Source organism: Podarcis liolepis (genome assembly GCF_965112155.1).
Source record: "Podarcis liolepis genome assembly, chromosome: 10".
NCBI lineage: Eukaryota > Metazoa > Chordata > Lepidosauria > Squamata > Lacertidae > Podarcis > Podarcis liolepis.
Genome location: NC_139562.1, coordinates 48,738,603 through 48,760,579, shown reverse-complemented (window position 1 = coordinate 48,760,579; position 21,977 = coordinate 48,738,603). Strand labels below are relative to the sequence as shown.

General features: G+C 39.7%; 1 protein-coding gene and 1 long non-coding RNA gene across 3 annotated transcripts; one reads left to right on the top strand and one right to left on the bottom strand.

Annotated features, from left to right (window-relative positions):
* Window positions 1-411: 411 nt before the first annotated feature.
* Window positions 412-16,579, bottom strand: SLC38A2 (solute carrier family 38 member 2). 2 transcript variants are annotated; one of them, XM_083463620.1, is made up of 16 exons: window positions 16,091-16,579; window positions 14,808-15,053; window positions 14,320-14,401; window positions 14,057-14,172; window positions 10,449-10,522; window positions 10,244-10,336; window positions 9,973-10,054; window positions 8,658-8,740; window positions 8,033-8,091; window positions 7,707-7,877; window positions 6,762-6,841; window positions 6,559-6,659; window positions 5,787-5,911; window positions 4,684-4,828; window positions 4,467-4,564; window positions 412-3,950 (listed from the first exon to the last, which is right to left on the bottom strand). In XM_083463620.1, exons 2-16 carry the CDS (start codon window positions 14,924-14,926, stop codon window positions 3,852-3,854), a joined length of 1,527 nt encoding a protein of 508 aa, XP_083319746.1. In that variant the 5' UTR covers window positions 14,927-15,053; window positions 16,091-16,579; the 3' UTR covers window positions 412-3,851. The 2 variants fall into 2 exon arrangements, with proteins under 2 accessions (XP_083319746.1, XP_083319747.1); XM_083463621.1 differs by lacking the exon at window positions 14,057-14,172 and having other exon boundaries at window positions 16,091-16,550.
* Window positions 16,580-16,722: 143 nt separating this feature from the next.
* Window positions 16,723-20,910, top strand: LOC310687951. Its single transcript, XR_014516672.1, has 2 exons — window positions 16,723-17,084; window positions 18,590-20,910. It is a non-coding gene; the product is annotated as an uncharacterized lncRNA (long non-coding RNA).
* Window positions 20,911-21,977: the final 1,067 nt, after the last annotated feature.

Sequence of the window (21,977 nt, the reverse complement as noted above, 5' to 3'; positions counted from 1 at the left end):
TAACTTCATGCACACAGGGGCTTCACATTTCCCTCTTACAAAGGGGCAGCGAACTGCCTTCACACTGCAAAGCCCTTGCATGAATCTAGACTTCTTTTTCTGAAAGAACCATCACACCTTCCATCCCACAAAGCAAACTGCTTTTGAAAGCAAGGGAAGTTTCAGATCAGTGTGCAATGTTGTGTGTGGTTCAAAGGGAGGGGAACCCCTCATTGGACTATCACGTCCTTGGAAACACTTTTAGATACCAGCCCTGGTCTTTAAATGTTATTGTGTCCTTAGACAATTTGAGGGCACAGGATTTTTATTTGGGAAGCCAAAATTATTTCTCTGGAGACTTCCATCTGATAGCACTTTCAACTGAATGCATAACAGGAATGAGTCACGGACATAATGCATTAGCCATGAATTGTAACGAAAGCTTATATACATAAACACAAACTCCCAAACCTACATTATATACAATAATACTTACAATATATACACACACAGTTTATATACAAAGGCTACCCATAAATACTGAAAAATAGGTTTTAACTTCAACAGGTTATTGTTCTATAAATAACATGTTACATTTTATGAATGAAATAACATGGAAGACAGTAATTTAAAAATTAGGTGACAAACAGTGGTTTAATTTAATACTGAAACTGTGACCTGCGATGAAAGCTCTAAAGAGACAGGTTTACAACAGACACTAGAAATCAATATAGCCTAGTGGTACACAGCAAGGTCAGACAGGAGACCTCTTTAGTTACTGAATGACACTAAACTGCATGATTCACAGTGTACTGTTGAGGTATCTCTGATCCAGCAATGACTCCTTTGAAATGCAACAGTTAGTACAGTCATGTAATTTCTGTTACTTTTGCCACTCTTCCAGCTGTTGAGATGAACCAATGAACTTAGCTTCTTGGTTACAAACGCTCTTCAGTGTGTTCAGAAAAAATGGTCATTTGTTCCCTGTACCATTCTGATATCTTGACGGTACTTGGGAATCCTAGTCTTTTTTACAAGAACCACATGAATGGTTAAATTGGAAGAGCTGCCATTTTAACATGAGAGGCTCATCTTACCAGCTTTCAAAGTATGCAAAATATGAAAGCCAAGTACCACTAGACTAGTCTAATTTGCAGGGAAAGAGAGATGTCATTTTCATTACACCATGCACAGATGTATAATGGATTACACCGAAGCCAGTGGTGGTTCTCAGATATAAACCAAGCCATTGCTTTGAAAATGATGGATTTTTGAAAACTCAAAGATGGTCTCTGGGTGTTTTAAGTACAGACCAAAGCAAAGTTTCACATATGGGTGTGGCTGTTGGTTACCTGGTTTCTCTGAGAACAAAAGAGATTATCGGGACTGTTATTCAAGTACAGTTCGTGTTGCCCTGCCCAGGACAATGGCTTGAGTTCAAAATGTCAAGCCATTCGTAACTTGTAAAGGAAAGAAAAGTAGACACTTTTCAGTAAGGCAGGTTTCTCTTGATACGGACCTCCATGGAATCAAGATTGCAGCCTTAGGGGATGGCAGTTGCCATGCAGAAATACAAAACAAAAAGGTTTGCATTGCCAGATTGTAAAAACCTGGGACAGAGTGGCAGTAATCTGCCAACTATTTAAAAATGGGCCTAAACTTTTTTTCAAAGAAAAAGAAAAAAGCCAGTGTTCTTTAGCTAATTGCATGCCACGATTTGATTCTTATAACTCAACTACTGCTTGAAATCAGCTGAATTAGATTTCTAAACTATTATGCCAAATGAACATAGCGGAAAGCCATCTAATGAGGACTTCGCTGTTAAAACTCTGCCTGTCTTTATTCTTTCAGACTGTCCTTTCCAGCAGCATCTGTGTCTGTTAAGTGGTGCTGAATGTGCTCTTATGAAAGTACAACATCTCTTCAGCCGGGGATGGAAATAATGCAGGGAACATGCATAGTAACTAAACAGTGTATGATCCTTACCTATGCAGGTGTAGTACCAACACACAGATTTATCACCATGGAGTGTTAATAAGAGCACAGTTATTCTCCCCACTCAGCAAAAGTGCTGCCCAGCAATATACTTGCAGGGAAAGATGGGAAATGGAAAGTCTGTACAGATGTGAATTTAGGGGGGCACGACTGGTTTAGTTGCAGTGAGTACCATGTTCTTCTTATATACCCTGACCTAATTTAGAGGGGATGGACGGGATATGGTAAATAAATGGAAGAATTTCCAATTCCTGTAATATCCCCAGTATGCCAAATGCACACAGAGGAAGGGCTCTTTAATGCTCTATGGTGATCTCTTTGCAAACAGGGAAGGATCAAGCACTCAGTGACCACGGAATTACCACCTCCTTTTCAAAGCAAACTACTTAAGGCTCAAACAGCACATGCCTATATCAGAAAAATATGAGATGACAGTGTAGTCCCATCAAGGTCTTAATAATAATAATAGTAATTTTAAAAGACTGCTGTACAAAATCCGTTGCATTAGGAATCCCAGTTGCCTTATGAAGAGAGCTTTTGCCTTATACACCAAATCCTGGCGTACTATATGCAATTAGGAATATCACATTGTCAGAGAGGAACAAAAACATAAAATAATTTAAAATCCAACAATGGATGAAAACTGGTTATTGAAAAACATCGTACAGTGTGTGAATACTGTTATGCTGCTAGTAAACGATAGTAGGACCTCATTTTTACTTGTTTCAAAAAACAAAACAAAAACAAAAGCTAAAATGTGTAAAATTGTCGCTGGATCATGTGAACTCCACATTAATGGCAAATGACCCAACATGATTTGGTTGGTACCTGCAACTGAATAACAATAATAATAGCCCATTTGTTTAATATAATTGCACTATTGAGTACCTCAAGAAGAAAAATGCTTAGGATTGTACTTTCAGTAATTTGCCAAATACTGCTCCTATGCATCCCTCATTAATTTCAAGGGTCTTGTTTGGTTGTAGCACTAATTGGATTGGTTGCTACGTTTGCTACATATAAATTGTTTTAATACATCATTCATTCTAATGGTATGAAATCTTTTTTAAAACATGACAATTTGAGTAAATAGCTACTTAAAAGAGTGTGGTGGTTTATGTTGGTTGGATTAGAAATATTGCCATGGGGTTGTCTTAACATATTTGCTTGGTTTTAGGTTAGAATAACTAAGTAATGTGTAGAAATCATTAAACAGTTTTGAGTCTTTCAAATTAACCAACCTTTCACATAATAGGTTTCAAAAATAATTTCATATGGCCAAAAATATACTTTTAAGGATATGCCTCTATAGGCAGACAAAACATGTTGAATTTAGAACTCTGCTTAAACAGTTTTACGGATTTTCTTTTTACCCTTATTTGGATCATCAACTTACAAAACATTTTCTTAAAGTCAAAATAGTGCTTTTGAGGTCCATAAAATTTTTGGTACAAAAATAATAGTGTTTTTCTCATTCACTTTCAATGGTTAGCTTACCCTCCTGATGTAAACTAACTTACTTCTCACATCAATTGTTTCCATTAGGCACATTCAAGTAAAACAATAAAATATCCAAGTAACAATGACAAAAGCCAAACATGGCTTGATAAAATTTTACAGAGAGAGCTGTCCATTCTCTGGAATGGAATAAATAGTCACTTCCCTCAGCCAAAGATTCAGGTGGTTTGATGTTAGTATCGATTCCCATAGTGCAGAATAGTATCTTTTTTAAAAAAAGTTCACCTATTCTCCATTCAGAAGAACCAGCATCAAAGAATCTGCATTTCGAAAGGAAGCAGAATTGCAAACGTGGGTAAGAAGTTCTGGTTTTTTTTTCAGTAGATGGTTTTGTAAGCACTGGAGTCCAAAGCAGATAGCTAATGGCCATTAGAAGCAGCATTGCTGGTCCAATCCAGAATGATCAAGGTCATACTTCCAGTCATCACAAATATGCCACTGATCAGGAAAAGAAGAGCCTACAAAGACATTATATAAAAAATATTGAAGGATTTTGATAGAAACAAATAGAACTCGATAAAGAAAAGGGCCAATTATGCACACATAAGGGAACTTGTATACACAGCTGGGGCTCACGTTCTTCTCTCCACTGCTGCATTTCCCAAAACCAAGACGACAAAACTTTAAACACATCTTGCCTTCTCTGGTGTGGGAGATGTAGCTGTGAAAACTTATCAAGGAACTCGGGCTTATTGTACAGTTCCTTTACACACTGATGGTTATTCCCTTTGAATCCTATTTAAAATGTCTGCTGCTAGTTAAGAACTCAAGAACTCCCTTAGTCGTCTTATATTAGCTGTACATTTCCAGCAACCTAATTCTCCACAAATAAATAAGTGTTTCAATGTTGTTCTTTCATGACTAGCATGCTTGATAGTCACTCTGCTCATGCAGCCAAATAGCTCTTGGCGTTTTTCGACTCTACTGATCGAGCTGGACAAGCATGATAATAATGGGCACTTCTCTTTACTCACCCCAATCTTCTGAACAGATTTCATTGGTTCTTTCTTCACTAGCTTAATGTAGAAAGCAGATGGTAGTATAAAGATCAGCATGGCAGCAGCGGAGGCACCTGTGTTAATAAAAACAGCCAACATTTCTATTACTGTATTCTGATTATTATTATTATTCTTTTTAAAAAAAGCTTTAGAAAATGACAGCAAGAAAAACCAAGAACAACAGAACCCTTACCAATGAATCCAAATATATCTCGAATTGTGGGAACAAAGATCACGAGAATGTTGGTGAATACCAAAAGAGCCATTGTAATTGCAGTATGGCGCCACCAACTAAATTCTTTCCCTGAACACAACAACTGTGTGATGGAGCTGCGGATCTGTAAAATAAATGAAAGTTTATTAAAATCATTTTTTTAAAAAAAACAACACCTTAAAGGCACATTCCAAGTTCATTTTTCAAACTTTTGGAAATGTTTATAACATTGTAACAATGAGTGAGATGGATAGCCTGTGGGAAAAATCCATTTTGAATTTTTGCTAGCCCTTATAGATAACAAACAGGACGCGGGTGGCGCCGTGGGTTAAACCACAGAGCCTGGAACTTGCCAATCAGAAGGTTGGCTGTTCAAATCCCCGTGACAGGGTGAGCTCCCGTTGCTCGGTCCCTGCTCCTGCCAACCTAGCAGTTCGAAAGCATGCTCTGGTTCTCCAGAAGCGGCTTAGTCATGCTGGCCACATGATGCGGAAGCTGTATGCCGGCTCCCTTGGCCAATAAAGCGAGATGAGCACCGCAACCCCAGAGTCGGTCATGACTGGACCTAATGGTCATGGGTCCCTTTACCTTTACCTATAGATAGCCAAAGGTTTCAGGTTGGATCCTAAGGTAAGTTTAAATTAAGAAAATTTGCAGAAGGAAAGTTCACAATTCCCTCTTCCTCTTTTCATCTCAACTTTTTCAAGAGGGCCTTCCAATTTTTCGGAGAGGATTTGGCAGAAGATTGGTTGGGGGGGGGGTCACACAGATGGTTGCATAGGGAAAGATCGAGCAGGAAGCTTTCCTTCTGTGAACTTCCCAATGTTAACTTTCCTTGTGATTTAAGCCTTTACTTTTAGGCTGCTTCTCTTTCAAAGTCTAAAATGCTTCAATTTAACAGCCATGGGAACAGATCTCTTTGCCTTTCACACTCAGCAAAAACTGATGCAGAAAGGTGAAATAGCAGAAAATGGATGATTTATTTATTTAAAAAATCACAACTGGAAATTAGCAGACAAGTTCTAAATCAGCTTGATTTCCAAATTACTGTTGAAGCTGGGGGGAAAACTTAAGTCACTTACTGGGAAAATCACAACTGGCACAGTAAGTGTCACTGCCATCAGGACTGCCAGACGAACAATAAGGAGAAGAACATCAGCTCCCAGGACTTCAGCGTAAGTATGAAGCAACTCTGGCTCAACATTTCCTGCAAAGAAAATTGTGTTTGAATAGAATGTTAATTAGTGTAGATGTCTAATATATATATATATAACAGGAAAATCCCTGTGTTCTGTTTAAATACATATCAAATTGATTCTCAAATGGAGTTTTCCAATTATGCTTCTAAACCCTACTTGTTCTACTGATTTACATGTATTGGTTCTCATATAAAACCAGAGAGCTATGTTTTGCCATCACTCACATTTCTAAGACCATTCACTCCCCTTGCAACATAATCCTAAGCATCTCTACTTAGAAGCAAGCCCTCCTGAACCTAATGATACTTGCTTCTTATTAGCAGTGCATTTCAAACTGTGCGTCTGCACTCCTTTGAATAAATTACTCAGAAATGATATTCAAATAAGTTAACTGGACTTTAGAGAACAAGCTCCTCATGGCTCTCATCTGAGATTATATTCATAGCCGTAAGATGCAAAGAGCACACATACACTTACAACGCTTTTAAAGTCCCACTGGTTTCAGTCGGAAAAGCAGCACATTCCTAGACCTCTCCCACCAAAATTAACGTTAAGGGTGGTTTATTTTGGTTGGTTTGTGTCTCGTCAAAATGTGCACAGAACGTTTAGGTACAAAAAAAAAAAAGGAAACAGAAACAGAAGAGAAGTTGCTCACCATAAAATGTCAGGTAGCCGAAGACAGCAGCCAGAAGATACATGAGGAACATGGCAAAAAATGAAACATTGGAGACTTTCATCATTCTTCTGCGGCTTCGCCTGTTTCAAAGGAACAAAATGTATTATCGATTCTGAAATTATGTGCTTCCATTCCTGTTTCTATAAAATATCTGACGTGTAACATGCGCAAGTCTTACTTACCCTTTCAGTTCCTCATAAATAGGAAGAACAGCAGGATGGCAGACGAAGGAAAATGTTAAAATTGGTACAGCGTAGACAGTCTGAAAAGCGCAAAAATAAAAATGCACTTATGAATATTTCTGTAATATTAACGTGTAGGTATATTTCTTCATAAGCTAAGGCTGCAGTGCTAGTAAGCACACTCCAGGTATTTTGGGTTAAAATTCCTACCCCTGACAGTTGTCTATACCAGCTAGATCTTATGGAAGTTATAGTCCACAGCAGAGGGGTGGCATCAGACTGGGGAAGGATTCACGAGGGAGCTAGCTTCGTTTTTTTTAAAAAGTGGGGTTTACACCTAAATCATCATGCGCAAGTTTGCACAGAAAGGCTGTAATCCTAACCTCCAGTCCAGACTGCTAGAGGGCGCTACGATTGGGTGGGCATCCCTACCAATTGGCCTCTGCCTGCATTCACAATAGCCGGGGTAAAGCCCCAAACAAATTGTTCTTGGATTGGAGCAGGACCAGTCATGCATCTTACAAGACTATGCACACTTTCCTGGAGGTAAGCTCCATTCAGTGTGGTGGGGGCCTTTCAGCAGCTTCAGAACCCACAATGCATCTATATAGGCAATAGGCCAGATAGCCGTTTTGCACGACAAAAATTCAAAACACAGGCATTTGCTAAATAGGGATCGGATTGTTCAGGTTGTTAAAAGCCAGCAGTGTACTTAAGTTATTGGCAGCCTTGTGCCCAAGACAAAAATGTTCTCCAGCTTACAGTCATATCCTGTTTAACATAAGGACATTTAAAGAAGCACTGAACCTTACTCCAAGTACACAGTGCTCTTGTAAGAGAAAAATGATTTTTCACCAGTCAATGAGGCTTTAAAATAGTCACAATTAAATTTCTAATTAGTATAGCTGATTATTTTCTCCCACCCCCTCTTTTATTAATATTTACCTGTGAATTGAAGATGAAATATTTTGGTGTGCATTGGTCATCACTGGTTATATTAACTTCTGATACATGAAAAGGTGCAGTGGTTGACAGATGTTCTAGGGTGGTATTCAGAGTTGCATTAATCAAGTCACTTTCCAGTCCACATGGAATTTGAAATTTCTTGCAAATGACCTAACAAAGAATGACAAAGAGTACTGCCTGTTACTTTCACGGGATACATTTGTTCTATAAAATAATGACTGGACATAATCAGAAGTCACTAGCAATCTCACTTGAATTAAATATCCTAAGCACTTAAATGTATGCATAGAAAATGTTGCACTTACGACAATAAGGAAGAAGACCATGCACAACAAGGAAAATCCACTGGTGTAACCCAGATAACCTGTAACACAAACATGCTTTAAGTTAGTCCTTGTAACACATTTGGGAGATGGCACATTCAGTAGCATGGTCTGCACAACTCAAAAGTGAGTTTCCAAGAGAACAGATTTGCAGGAATTGATATTGTTAATATATTGATTCAATATCACTGAACAACTAGAAAGCGCACACCTTTGTTTTAGCCATTATCTGGGATTTTCTATCCATTCTATTATCCCAAATCAACACATCCAATAAGAACACTATTAGATTTAATGTGGTGGTGTCATCCTGCTCTTTCATACTTTCTTAGCTCCCCCCCCCAACTTTAATAAAGCTTACACCCAGGTAAATGGATATAAAACTGATGATCAAGTATATTGCCTTCATATTGGCATATATCTGTATTTCATCAACTAGGAGGGCTTTGGAAACTGCTGTGACACTTAGCTCTCCATGCACAATAAAACCAAGCAGAATGTAGGAGTGGCTTCCATATTACAGGTGCCATGTTAATCACAAAGAGGACTGCCATTATTTCCCAATTTGTTCACCCTAGTTTCATCTGTATCTCTTGTGCCTACTTACCTAAATTTTTCAACAATGACAAAGGAAGAATGAGCCACAAGGATACCAATATAACCAAATAATCACCGTTGAGGTACCATTCTCTGTAAGAAAAGAAATACATCTTTGTTGAAAAACTGCGTGGTCATCACATCTATAATTTAAAAATATTATATTGTTATCACAGTGCAATAGAGAAACACAGGACAGCAATGCTGGTTCAGAGTACCTAATGCAAGTGAGTTCCCATTAATGGCTACGTTTCTGTCTTTTGGGAGTACTTTTCTACAGCTGTCAATAGGAAAGACCCTCTCGTGCACAAGTGATTGTGCTATGCTGGGTCACAGCAACTACATTGGATTAAGTACCACAGATATCAATGAGACTGAGCTCCAGTTAACACCTTCAGAAGGACTGGCAGCCTAAACCAAAATATGCTTACTCAGAAGCAAGTCCAATAGGAGTACAATGGAAGTTTATTTCCTAAGTGGTATGGCACAGGACTCATGAGGGGGGGTATAGGAGGCCTTACACACTCTTTAATGGGATGAAGTTGTACTTGCATGCAAATGGGTATTCAAAACATGCCAAGGAAGAGCACTGCTATGCCCAGGGGAGAACCCTTTTTATGTGGGCAGAGAAACCACATGGGAAAGGGTTATTCCCAAAGAAATTAAGAATTATTATCTTTATAGCTATTCTAAAAATGCAATGAGCATAGTTCAGAGAAAGCTAGATGAATCTAAGCACCATTGAGTTGGATGTGGCTTAGCAGTCTGATTGCAGTCTAAGGAATACAATGAGGTTTAGGTATTGCAAACTTTCAGTGGGTCACAAGCATTGTCTCCACTAAAATATGGGGGAATCTCATACTCTAATCATGGTATTAGAATTCCTGTAGAAACACAACTCATGTCCCTGAATACTTGAGCCCAAATATTTACTTCTGATTCAAGAGTAACATCACTGCAGTGATTAAGATGGGATGATACAATAATATTTTGCACTACATGCACATGCTGGCTTCTAAGAACATGTTGGAACTACAGCTTGCTTACATTTTCAGAACAAAGAAGTAATTGGACTGGCCATTCGTGAACACTGATCCTGTTTACATGTCCTGCTATTTTGTCAAACAACAAGGCTTTTTTTCTAACCCCTTTCCTATAGGCCGTATCATATGTCAAACAGACCACTCAATAAGTAGGTCAGTATAACTGGAGCTCAACCATGATCTCTTCTTACACGTTTCAACGGAAGACATCAGATAAAATTTCTACAATGCCTATTTCTGTTCCTGCTAACAGTTTCTCTGCTGAGCAGTTCGAAGACTTACCCTGTGCTCTCTTTGACGTTCAAAAATGCCTTGATGACGATTGGTAACTCATATTTCACAATGTAGAGGTAGCTGGACATAGCTGCAGGTGAATGATATTGTACATCAATGCATATAGAGAGCATGGCACATAAGAGCCACAGAAACATGTTTCTTGGTGTCGCTTTTAGGTTGCTAATGGAAACATGTTGTGTGACAAGCTCATCCCATCAGAACAAAGAAGAAAACTGTTATAAAGTGTAAAAAGGGACGTTTATCTGAAAAACCTCACCTCCAATGTTCTGCATGGTAATAGATCCAGATGCTGCCAGTTTCCCAGCCATGCCAAAGGCCTTCATTCCCAGTTGTTCATATAGCAGAGACCCTACAGCAACAAGAAACAGAGCAGTTGCTAGAGTGTAATTTACAGTTACATGTTTTTAATGTATAAAGTGTAGGGAGGTGAATTTCTTAGTCACAAGTAGATGTTAACATACCTCCTTCATTGGCAGTCTTCAAGAGGAGATGAACGGAGTATAAAGAAAATATTGACACGAAGAACAGAAGAATTCTTTAAAAAAACACACATAAACAAACAACTTTTACTTTGGCTGAAATAAGCATCTAAACTGCAACAAGAAAAGGTAACAAAATCAGGCTCAGTTCTGCCAAAGTGAGGCACTTCCCAGTGATTTCAGCCGGGAAGATGTAAGTACACACTTGACTTTTTAATTGAGACCAGTTTCATTTACAAGTGATAAAATGATAACTGGTTTTAAAGGCGGTCGTATAATTCCTGAAGAAAACATTGAAATAATTCTAAAAATAAATGTAATAAGAACAGTGGTGCTCTTTATTGTGGAGGTTATAAGAAACCATCCCAACAAGGATTACATATGATCCCATTGACATGTCTCTAAAGGTGGATTACCTGCCTTTAAGCTAGTTCAGACTCACGCTGGGTTAACCAAAAGCCCTTTCTATGCAAAGATTTCTCCACTTCTGAGATATTGAAAGGGGAAGCAAAATGTTACTTCCCTTTCTTTTCTGTTCATTTTGGTGCGTACAAAAATAAATGGAGCTCATGACTCTTAAGTTTAGACAATCAAAAATGGTTATAGTTTTGGGTTTTTTTAATCAGAACATTAAACACCGGCATCTCCTGCGGTGGAGCTATAATGATAAAATGCCAGCATCTCAATCCAATACTCATGTTGATTTATGGGAATGCCCAATCTGATCATAGATACAAGCAATGCACATAGTTCAGTTATTTGAATTGAACTTCCTTTCATAAAATGGATGCAATCCAGCACATGCTTAAATCCCAGTGATGTAAGGAGTCGCACTCCGCTGAACTAAATAGACAAACTGATTACAGATTGCCCCCAATTAGACTTGGCTTCATGGCTATGTTAACGTGAATGCCGATTGTTGCAGAGTCTTTACAGAAGACAAAAAAATTCTACCAATAAGAACTTCATCATTATAATCAACAAAAATACAGCTATCTAGATAAAAATCAAGGTAAACTATATAGGAGATGTTTGAAAATTCAAGTGGAAGCTAATAAGCTTGCTTCTGGGATTGTATACTTGAATACCATAAAACATATACACAAAATCTATGCAAAAATATAGATCTGTTCTTCATCCAACGTGAAATCTACAAAGCAACTGCTCTATAGCAAAAAGGCATATTAGTGGGAACTTGTTCTTCCTTTTAAGATGCCACTGATAATTAAATTGTTCCAAAACAAAACTGAGCTATTTAAGACTTTAAACTAATAGCCCAATCAAAGGCAGATTTACTCAGAAGTTCCCCTGTGTTTAAGTGGAGTTGCTCACATGTAGATGTGCATAAAACTAGCAGCACAAGACTTAACATGCTTATTCGGAAGCAAGTCCAACACCCATGAAACCTACTCTGCGCTTAGGACTCCGCCTTAAAGTACATTTCGAAGAAATTAAGTTTTCCATGGAAAATAAATAAAACTTAAAACTCTGTCTGATAAAACAACACACTGGATTCAGTATGCACACATACCGAAAGGACAGCTTTGTGTTGGTTACAATGCCATCAGCATAATGCATGCCAATGGTACACACTGCAGGGCAAAATGTGATGCAAAGCCCATTTGAGTTCAATACGGGGAGATATATAAAATGACTCAACTGCCATAGACCAAAATGTGCTTCCACTAAAGCTGGTTTTGGTGGCAACAGCAACATTACCAGCATACTGCATTTTGGGTCATCTCTAAATGACTGTCAGTGAGTCATTTTGAACGACCAGAGAAGACAGAAACTTAAGTTGAAAGACTCTGAATATGCTTAAAGTTCTGCTTAGAAGTAAATAAGTTGAGCCACATAAAAAGGAGTTTAAAGATAACATTGCATCCACTTAAAAAAACATACAACATAAGGCACATTTACTGATTTCACGTTACAAAGTTCTCTGCCACTAGCTTTTACATAAGTATGCCCTATAGTGCAATCCTATCAAGTCCAATGAGACTTTACACAGACACAAGTGTGCATAGGAAGGTGGCCTTAAAGTGCTTTTGAACCTCTCTCACTGTTGGGAGTGCCTGTGTGAGACAGAAATGCAACTTTAAATGTACTTGCATAGGATTCTTAAATTAATTTCTAATGATGGATGAATCCATCACAAAAATCCCCAAGATGTTTCACCTAGAAGTATTCTGTCTGAAGTGTATATTTAGCCCTGCGCCTATCATTTTTTACACATAGTTGTACACACTGGGACATAACTTTATAAATATTTTAAACCACTCCTCCTGGGATGGAGCAATTTCTTTGGTTCCTATTAAGGCTTCATAGTGTAAAAATCAGAAAATTAGAGATCTCCATATTTTTGCACCACTAAGACAGGCATAGGCAAACTCTGGCCCTCCAGATGTTTGAGACTACAATTCCCATTATCCCTGACCACTGGTCCTGTTAGCTAGGGATCATGGGAATTGTAGTCCCAAACATCTGGAGGACTGGAGTTTGCCTATGCCTCCTCTAAGAGTTCCACTGTGATAGATGCTACTATGACCATCTCTCACTGGCGTTGCTTTTCCAAGGATACATGTTCTCAATATACACTGCCCTCTACAGGAAACATATACTGTACACAATATGCATGTATTAAATACAGGCAAGCGATCTCCTTGTTTTCCATGGCAGTGAGCACGTAGCTACAAACCTATTTGCCTAGAAATTTATTCTCCAATTTCTTAATCCCCAAGGACTATGAATATATACAATGCACCTGAAAGGTGCATTAGTGTGTATCCCAAGGCTGAGGCAAACAGTAATTTAAGGGGGGAAATTGACAAGAGAGTGTAGAGATGAAATTGACAAGCACTTTGTGCTGCTAGGAACAAAAATGTCTTGTGATATTATATATGCAAGTCTAGCTATGGGACAGGAATCAGGATGGATAAGTGAGGTTTCACATGAGCTGGAGAAGCATGCAGTGACATTTAAACTGGAGAAAGCATGCATTTACGAATGGCAGTAATGGGTAATAACCGAAACTGGAATACTTAAAAGCACTGGAAAACACTTAGTCCTTAATGCACTGGAAAATGCACATGTAATGTAATTTCTTCCTTAGAATGAATAAAAATATTTCTTTCCCCTTACAACTATTTTTGAAAGATGCTAAGGCAGGGTAGGACAGGTGAAATCCAGCAAAAAACCCAAACAAACTGTTTTGAGTCCATTTATTTTAACAGGAGAGATTTAAACATGTGCTTAACTTCTCGGCTGAAATCATCAACTGAGGCTCTCAAGGATGCTTAATTTTAGCCTGATCTCCAGCATGGTTCCCTGAGAAACAAGCTCCACAGAGCTTGTTTCCAAATGGGTTGATGCTTAGGATCCATCCCTGGTCTCAGTGGGATTAAACTGGTTTATGTTCAGATAGTCTGGGGGTTCTAATGTGTGTTCATTCACTTGGCAACTGCACCCAAGTTTCCTTTCCATGGTTACATTTTAGGCATGATCACATTTTAAAATGGCAAACGGAAAACATTAGCATGCACAAATACCAACAATATAATGCTGCAATTCTGCTGCATTCAAATACTTACACAAAGAGAGCAATTCCAGTGTTTGCCATGGCATAAGAAAGCCCAAGGATGCCGCTGCCCACAATAGCATTGCTCAGATTAAATACTGACATTCCAAAGGAAGTAGTACCTGGACGCTGTGAATAAGAAAAAAGTGGTGGTGGAGGTGGTTAATAATTTGTTCAGAAACAATTATTTGCAAATGGTTTTAATTTGCAGGGGGGGGGGAGGTCTAGTGTTCACTTAGGTACTCAATGCTAAAAAGATAAGTGATGCATGCTTACATATTCAGTTTCATATTTCTTCTTCCCAGGATTGGATTCAAGTAAAAAGTTTTGGTTTTCTGGATCCATGTCTACATAATGGCTGTGAGAAGGGGGGAAAGAAGGAAAACAAAGCAACTTAAGTATTATCACTTTTTTAAAAAAGCAACATAAAACAACATTGGGGTGGTTGTTTTTTTATTGTGTAATCCACCGATTTCAAATGGGCTTGTTTTAAAATAAGATTTTAAAATAAGATTTTTCTGGGAAAGGTTCGGTTTTTGCTGCTGTATGTACAAACTGAGATACTGGCCATTCTTACGACATTTTTTTTAAAGGTAAATTTGGGGATGAAGGTTGAAATCCACTTCCGTCAAAATCAATCAGAGATTTGCCATTGATTTGAAGAGGAACTGGACTGTGTATGACTAATTATTATTATTATTATTATTATTATTATTATTATTATTATTATTATTATTAAAGCAATGCACAGAAACATCTCTGACCTCTTCATAGCAGCTGGTTTGGTTGGGTAGGGGTAGTTGAAGTCATTGCTGTTGGAACTGTAGCTGCTGCTGTCCTCATCAGGAGTAGTGTTGAGCTTGCCCATTTCAGCTTTGGTCATGATGGGATCCAGGATGCCTTTTTGGGGGGGTACGGGATTAAAAGCAGGCAAATTAACTATTGGAGATAGTGGCAGCAAGCCTGGGCTCCTCTTGATCTTTTGTCCTTGGCTGCTGGACTTGCCTTGTCTGTGAAGGTAAAAAAAAAAAAAAAAGGGAAACGTCAATACTGCAGTAGTCCTCCCGAATTGGGTCACGTGAGCAGCCGCTGCCGCCGCTTCTGCTCACCGCGGCTGATTCATAGGCAGCCAGGCGAGTGGAAAAGTACCAGCAGAGATGGGAGGGAGGGAGGGAGATGGCAAGGAAGGAAAAGTACAAGAGTAGAACAAAGATAATCTCCAGCTTCGACAAGGCAGCCCTCGCCACTGGGGGAGATCTGCGTGGGAAAGGCAAGGGGGTGCACTGCACAACACAACACAACACAACACAACACAACACAACACAACACAACACAACACAACACATATCTGCCCAACAATCCATTTCGACCTATACATCACTTGCTCTCCACTCACCCCCCACCCCCCGCAAGACATTTAAAGGTAGTCAGTTTAATTATAAGGGTTGACTTCTTAAAGGGTAGACTAAACCAGGAGAAACCCGAAGTTGCAAAGGTTAGTTGAAGGTTCACGAAAATCGACTTGTGTCCAACCAGAAATGACACACTGACACACACAAACCTCTGTACAGGTTTGGGCGGCCAGCCAACTCCACCCCATCGGAACGGAAAATGATGCAACCCCGTCGGGCGATTGTCACATTCCCTTTCAGTACATTAACCACCCTGCCTTGCTCGTTATCCTTTCAATGGCCATTCCCTGCTATTTCTTTCTTCCACCCTTCCTCTTAATAACAACAACAATAATAAAGAAGGGCTCCTGCATTTCTAAAATGGAAAAAATGCAAATCAGTCACAAGACTGCACCAGCAGCGCCTGTTTTCTACTGGGTCTTCCCCATCCCAAGCTCTCCAAAGATGCAGCAATGCTGGCTGGGCTATTTCTTTTCTTTTTTAAAAAACACCCAATCTTACGTAAAGGAACGATTTGAGGTTTTTGTTGTTGTTGCCATGCCTTCGCTACCACAGCAGAAAACCAGCCCCCTCCCCATGACCACAGATTCCCCCCCTCCAACCCCCTGAAACAGCCCAAGAAGATTTTTTTTTACCTCGATCAGTGAAGCTGGGGGACAAAACCTTGGATCTTCCGGAGCTCCTTTCCACCCCACAAAAATTAAAATTCAAAAAAATTTCTGAGATCTCCGCGATTTAATTCGCTTCTTCAACGGAAGCAAAAACGACGACAAAAACCCTCAGATATTAACAATTAAAAGGCCCGGTAAGAAATATATATATATGTATATATATATATATATATACACACACACAAATTAAAATATCAGCAATAGGTTTTGTTTTAAATTGTTTCGTAAAAAAAAGCCGGTATAAAATAATAATTTATGGTTCTTTTATTAAATAAAGCAAGAAGAATCACGACGAAAATTCTGGAGGCGGAGAGTGAGGTATGCGGCTTGGACGCTTGGCGAGGTGGTTGGTTTTTGTGTTTTTCTCTATTGTGAGCCGCCGAGCAGCAGGCGCAGCATCAGCTCTAGCGGAACGTCGAGCTCAGGTCTGGGGAATGTCTGGCGATGCCTTCGTTTTTGAGGGCGGAATGCGGCGACGTCAGAGAAGGGGGAGCGGCGGAAGAACAGGGCGCGGCTTCCCCTCGACAACGTGCAGCCGCTTCTTTGTATACCAACACGAAGCTCCGTCGCTCCGCCCCGGGGGCTCTTCCGACTCCGCCTTACGAGGCCGCTCCGGGGACGCTGTTTAACCCTCGGGAGGAGCCAACTCTTTCCCGCACAAGAAGCGGATCACGAGGCTGTTACTTAGCAGCCGGGCGAAACTTGACGCCGGCGATTCTTCGAAATGATGGAGGCTTCAAATTACAATGGGGGCAGGGCTTTGCTTTTGGATCCTGTTTTTTTTTTCTGGGTCCCGTGGATGCCTTCGGCCTCAGTTTCCCCATCTGCAAAACCAGAACAACACAGTCTCGTTTGCAGTGCCGGATTTATGTATTAGCTGAAGAAGCTACTGTATTCAAGTTGTTGAAACATTTCATTCCAAATCTGCTAAACAGAGCCAGACAGAGGATGATGACAGGTGGGTGTCCTGCTCCCCCCAACATAAATCAAACCAAATTGTAAATTATACTAAATTGTACAGAACACCCTCTGGACATGGTAATGTTTTCTGAAATGCCACCACAGCTCACTAGTCTAATTTTTGGTCCACCAGCTGCTGATTTCATAGATAAACGTAACATCACTGAATTATCATATGCAGTGCTTTTTTCCATGGGAGTACGCAGGGGTGCACATACTCTTAAACATTTTGTGAAATTAAGTTTGGCCTCATTGAGGGGCAGTATTTCAATATGAGTAGGAAAATGAGAGTACCCCTAAACATTTTTACCTTTTTTAAAGAAAAAAGCACTGATCATATGTATACAACCACAGCATCTCCTAAGTCCTGAGATGTTACCAAAACTGATTGATAAAACCTATGGTTTTAAAATGTTTAGATTAGACGGGGTATGGGTGAAAATGGTGCCAAAAGGAAGACTTCCACCGTGGGAACGCTGCATCTGAAGATTTTGTGTGACTCGAAAAAACCAAAACAAAACCTTATTTAATTCATGTTTTCTTGTACCACCAAGGCTGCTAAAACTTTTGTCTAATAAGAACAAAAATTCTGCTTATGGTATACAGTACTGTATTAGATTTTGAGGGTATGAATTCAGGACTCAGGAGTCATTCTGTATTATTAACCACCTAAGTCACAATTTCCAGTTAAGTCTAGGATACTGTTAATATCACATGATAATGATATAACATATCCAGGAGGAAAATTATATGAATTGCCCTGACTTGTGTGCATGCCTTTAATGAGTATTACTCATTCCTTATGTAACTGTGGTGCTGGGCATTTATAGATACACTTTACGGAAACTCTGCCAGAATTAAACAGAATAACCAAGTAACAGAATCTACCCAAGCCTGACATACATTTTTAATTCATAGATGTATTTTACAATTCTTTCACCCTGGGAAAAACAAGATTTTCTTTCAACTCCTTGCATTGGGTTAGGAAGAAATAAACACAAACATATAAAAGAAATATCTATAAATAAATAAATTTCATTCCATGAGTGTGTTTCTATGCTCTAGTGCGTGTGTGTTTTTAGCTCCCCATCGCCAGCCTTTTAAATACAAAAATAAATATTGTATTTTTAAAATTTTCCTCTGAGCCAACCCATCCATTAATGAAAGATTCAGGAAAGGGATAGAGGGTTTTCAGAACAGAGGCAAACAACCGTGCTTCAGTAACCTTTGTGCTTCCCACAAACGTAATCTAGGCAGCATAGTAGTAAGATCACAAGTGATTCTATTATATTGGAATATGTCCCCCCCCCCCCACAAAGTTTGCTGTAGTTCATTTCTTTGTTTTGCTCCTGTATTGTTTGGAAGCTTTGACATCTGCCAATGCTTTCTGTAAGTGGCATGTTTTTCTTTTGAAGGAGGGCTGAAAAGTACATTTGGGAAACTCCTTGAGAGCAATTTAGTAAGTGTCAGTTTTCTTCCTGACTTGACTATTTTGATTCCTAGGACTACGGTTTTCCCAGTAGTGATGTATGGAAGTGAGAGCTGGACCATAAAGAAGGCTGATCTCTGAAGAATTGATGCTTTTGAATTATGGTGTTGGAGGAGACTCTTGAGAGTCCCATGGACTGCAAGAAGATCAAACCTATCCATTCTTAAGGAAATCAGCCCTGAGTGCTCACTGGAAGGACAGATCCTGAAGCTGAGGCTCCAATAACTTTGGCCACTTATGAGAAGAGAAGACTCCCTGGAAAAGACCCTGATGTTGGGAAAGTTTGAGGGTACAAGGAGAAGGGGACAGCAGAGGACGAGATGGTTGGACAGTGTTCTCGAAGCTACCAGCATGAGTTTGACCAAACTGCTGGAGGCAGTGGAAGACAGGAGTGCCTGGCGTGCTCTGGTCCATGGGGTCACGAAGAGTTGGACACGACTAAACGACTAAACAACAACAAGGACTAAACCCTGTGCTAATGGAAAACAGATTATCTGAGTGTGGCTCCCTATGTAGCTGAAATTGGACCAGCAGGCTTGGGGGAGCTCCAAAGTTAGCAGAAGTACACACACACACACACACACACAAATGACACGACATTGATAGGAGGGGAACCCAGAGAGGAAAAAGGCATGGCTGGCTGCCTGGACCCCCTCACATTTTCTTGCAGGTGCCCTTAGTTTCTGCCCAGTTGTAAACAGCAGTGTCAGCTGTGCTTGGTGACAGCATGAAAGCTAGTCTCATTCTTGAATACAAATAGCTATCCTGGAGCAATACTCTTTGGATTTGTAACTGAACCAGGGACAAGTCAAGACATTTTGCAGCTTGACATATGCCCCTTACCCATTCCATGTACAAAAGCTGGCTGGACAAGCTCTTGAATCTTATTTTAATTGCTTGTGACAGGATAGCATCCACCACACCTGAGACTGCAGGCCAGATTAGGGGATCTAGGAGTGGTCATGTGGCAACAGAGGGAAATAGCTGAGAAGCTCAGGAGAAACAGTCAGAGAATGCTGCCGCTGCCTCCAACTTCTGCCAGCTGGGGTGGTTGTCTCACTGTTTCTAATGGCAGGACCAGTCCTGACTTGACTCCCAAATATTAGAGCTCATAATAGCATGATTGAAAGAGATGAGTAACAGCATGGTTAATTTAATTGGGTTTACTCCCAGGTAGGTGGGGTAGCCTTATTTGGCGATCCTGTGTTCACTCACATGGGAATAAGTCCCACTTGAGTCCCACAGAAAAAAAACACAAACAACACTTATTATAATCATTTCAGTATTAAAGCAGTATTAAATTGATGTAGTTCCAGGAGCTGTAGTCACTTTACAACAAAAACTGCCTAGGATCATGTTGAGCATGAAGACACCATCTTATCGGGATATGAAACACTAAGTGCCACCCTATGCATGCCTATTCAGAAGTCAGTCCCATTGAGTTCACATTAGGGGTATAAGATTGCAGCCTAAGTTTTTCATTGACTTCTAAAACTGGTTTTTGCCAAGACAAATCTCAGCAGTAAATATGACGATGAACAGAAACAAAAATGAAGATTTGGTATACATGTAGTTCCACACAACCTAAATGCTTGGATAAAATGAAAATGGAACTTTCAGTTCAGGACATAGAATCCACAACCCACTGGAGAACAACCAATGAAATGTATGCTGTGTGGCCATTCACTTTTCACTCTCTCAAACCAAGCTTGGACTGGAGAAGTAGTAATCTGTAATGTCTGTAAAGGAAGTCTTAAAATAAATTTCAACACAGTGGAGGGGTGTGCAAGTTCCCCCTTTAAATGCTTTGAACAATCTTCAAATTGGGGAAGGAGAAATTCTACTTGGCAACTACAAAGAAGACACATTTATTTACAGATCACAAGATGTTTCTTCTGGGGAAGGCAGACTTGAGTCCTGCAGGATCCACTTTGTTTTGCTTTCACTAGAATCCCAAAGCCCTCTAAGCAGAGTCAGGTGCTAAATAGTGGCTGGGATGGTGGAGGCAGGCAACACCCCCTTAGAATAAGGACCCAGGGTATATCTGAGCACTTGCTCAGCCCAGTTTTTATTCCCAGAACTGAATTCATAGTCCTATCACAAAAAACCACATTCCCAGTTCCTTCCTCCCATTACCTAGCAGCCAAATTTGGAGTGTGTTTGTATGTGCCTTTTTGTTGTTGCATTTGCAAATTAATTGGGAGTCAGAAACCTTGTTGAACTCTTGTTGAATATGCACCTTCTGCCCACCCCTGCTTATATAAGGGGTAGCCCAACCAAGGCTGAAAATATTCCAGTCCCCCTTGAACTATGAATAAATTTCATTTCTCACTGATATAATGGTAGATGTAATGGGACAATGTTTCCGTAATGTGTGGATGTTACACATAGTGTTTGAACTGTTTAATTGATAAAATGTGCTCTGTGCAGAAGAAATGAAAACTTGAGTGAGAGCGGGGATGCACATTTCAAATCACTCTGAGCTTCACTTAATGAGGCTGAAATTAGTTAGAAGTTCTTAGTTCTATAATCCAAATTTCCATGAAAGCAGTCTCAAAAAGGAACCAGTGCTTTGTTTATATGCAAAACGCCATCAAGTGCACTGAGCCCACAGCAGTAATTGGCAATTTATGTCAAAATGGATACGTTTTGGGCCATCCTAAATAGTACTTTGAAAAGTGCCCTCATTGAGACACCCTAGCATTAGCTCCAGTCCACTGCCTTCCTTTGCTGTAGGATGCTCAGTCTAAAGCATACTGCCCCATACAAAAATCTATCAATGTGTTATTGGCATGGAAACAATAAGTTTGGTGCCGCCTTGCACCACAACCAAAGTGTTAGGCTGGATGCAATGTTAGGTCAACATGTAGAAGGCAGCACACTCCTGGAATTCTAGGTGTGTGTTTTGTTGTAGCCCAAATCTTAGTCTGGCACACACACATACACAGTTCATTATTCATTAAGCAATTGTCAGGGGGCCGGGGGCCTTGATAGTGAACTGAGCAAAAGAAAAGTGTTGGGTCAAATGTGATGCTAAAATTCCTCCTAGAGGACACACTTTAAGGAATGGATGCATGTTTTATTTGTATCTTGATTACTGGCATGGGGCAGGAGCGTCACAATGTGTTGCACCAAAATGAAGTACAGTGGTGCCTCACAAGACGAAATTAATTCGTTCCGCGAATTTTTTTGTCTAGCGAATTTTTCATCTTGCGAAGCACGGTTTCCCATAGGAATGCATTGAAAATCAATTAATGCATTCCTATGGTCAAAAAAAGTCCAAACAAACAAAGCCAAATTTGGTACAACAAGAGTTTATTAAGTGCTCTTTAAAGTCACACATACTGTAAAGAGCATTTCAAAATTCAAACCCAGAATTTTTTTAAAAAAACAGCAGAGTGG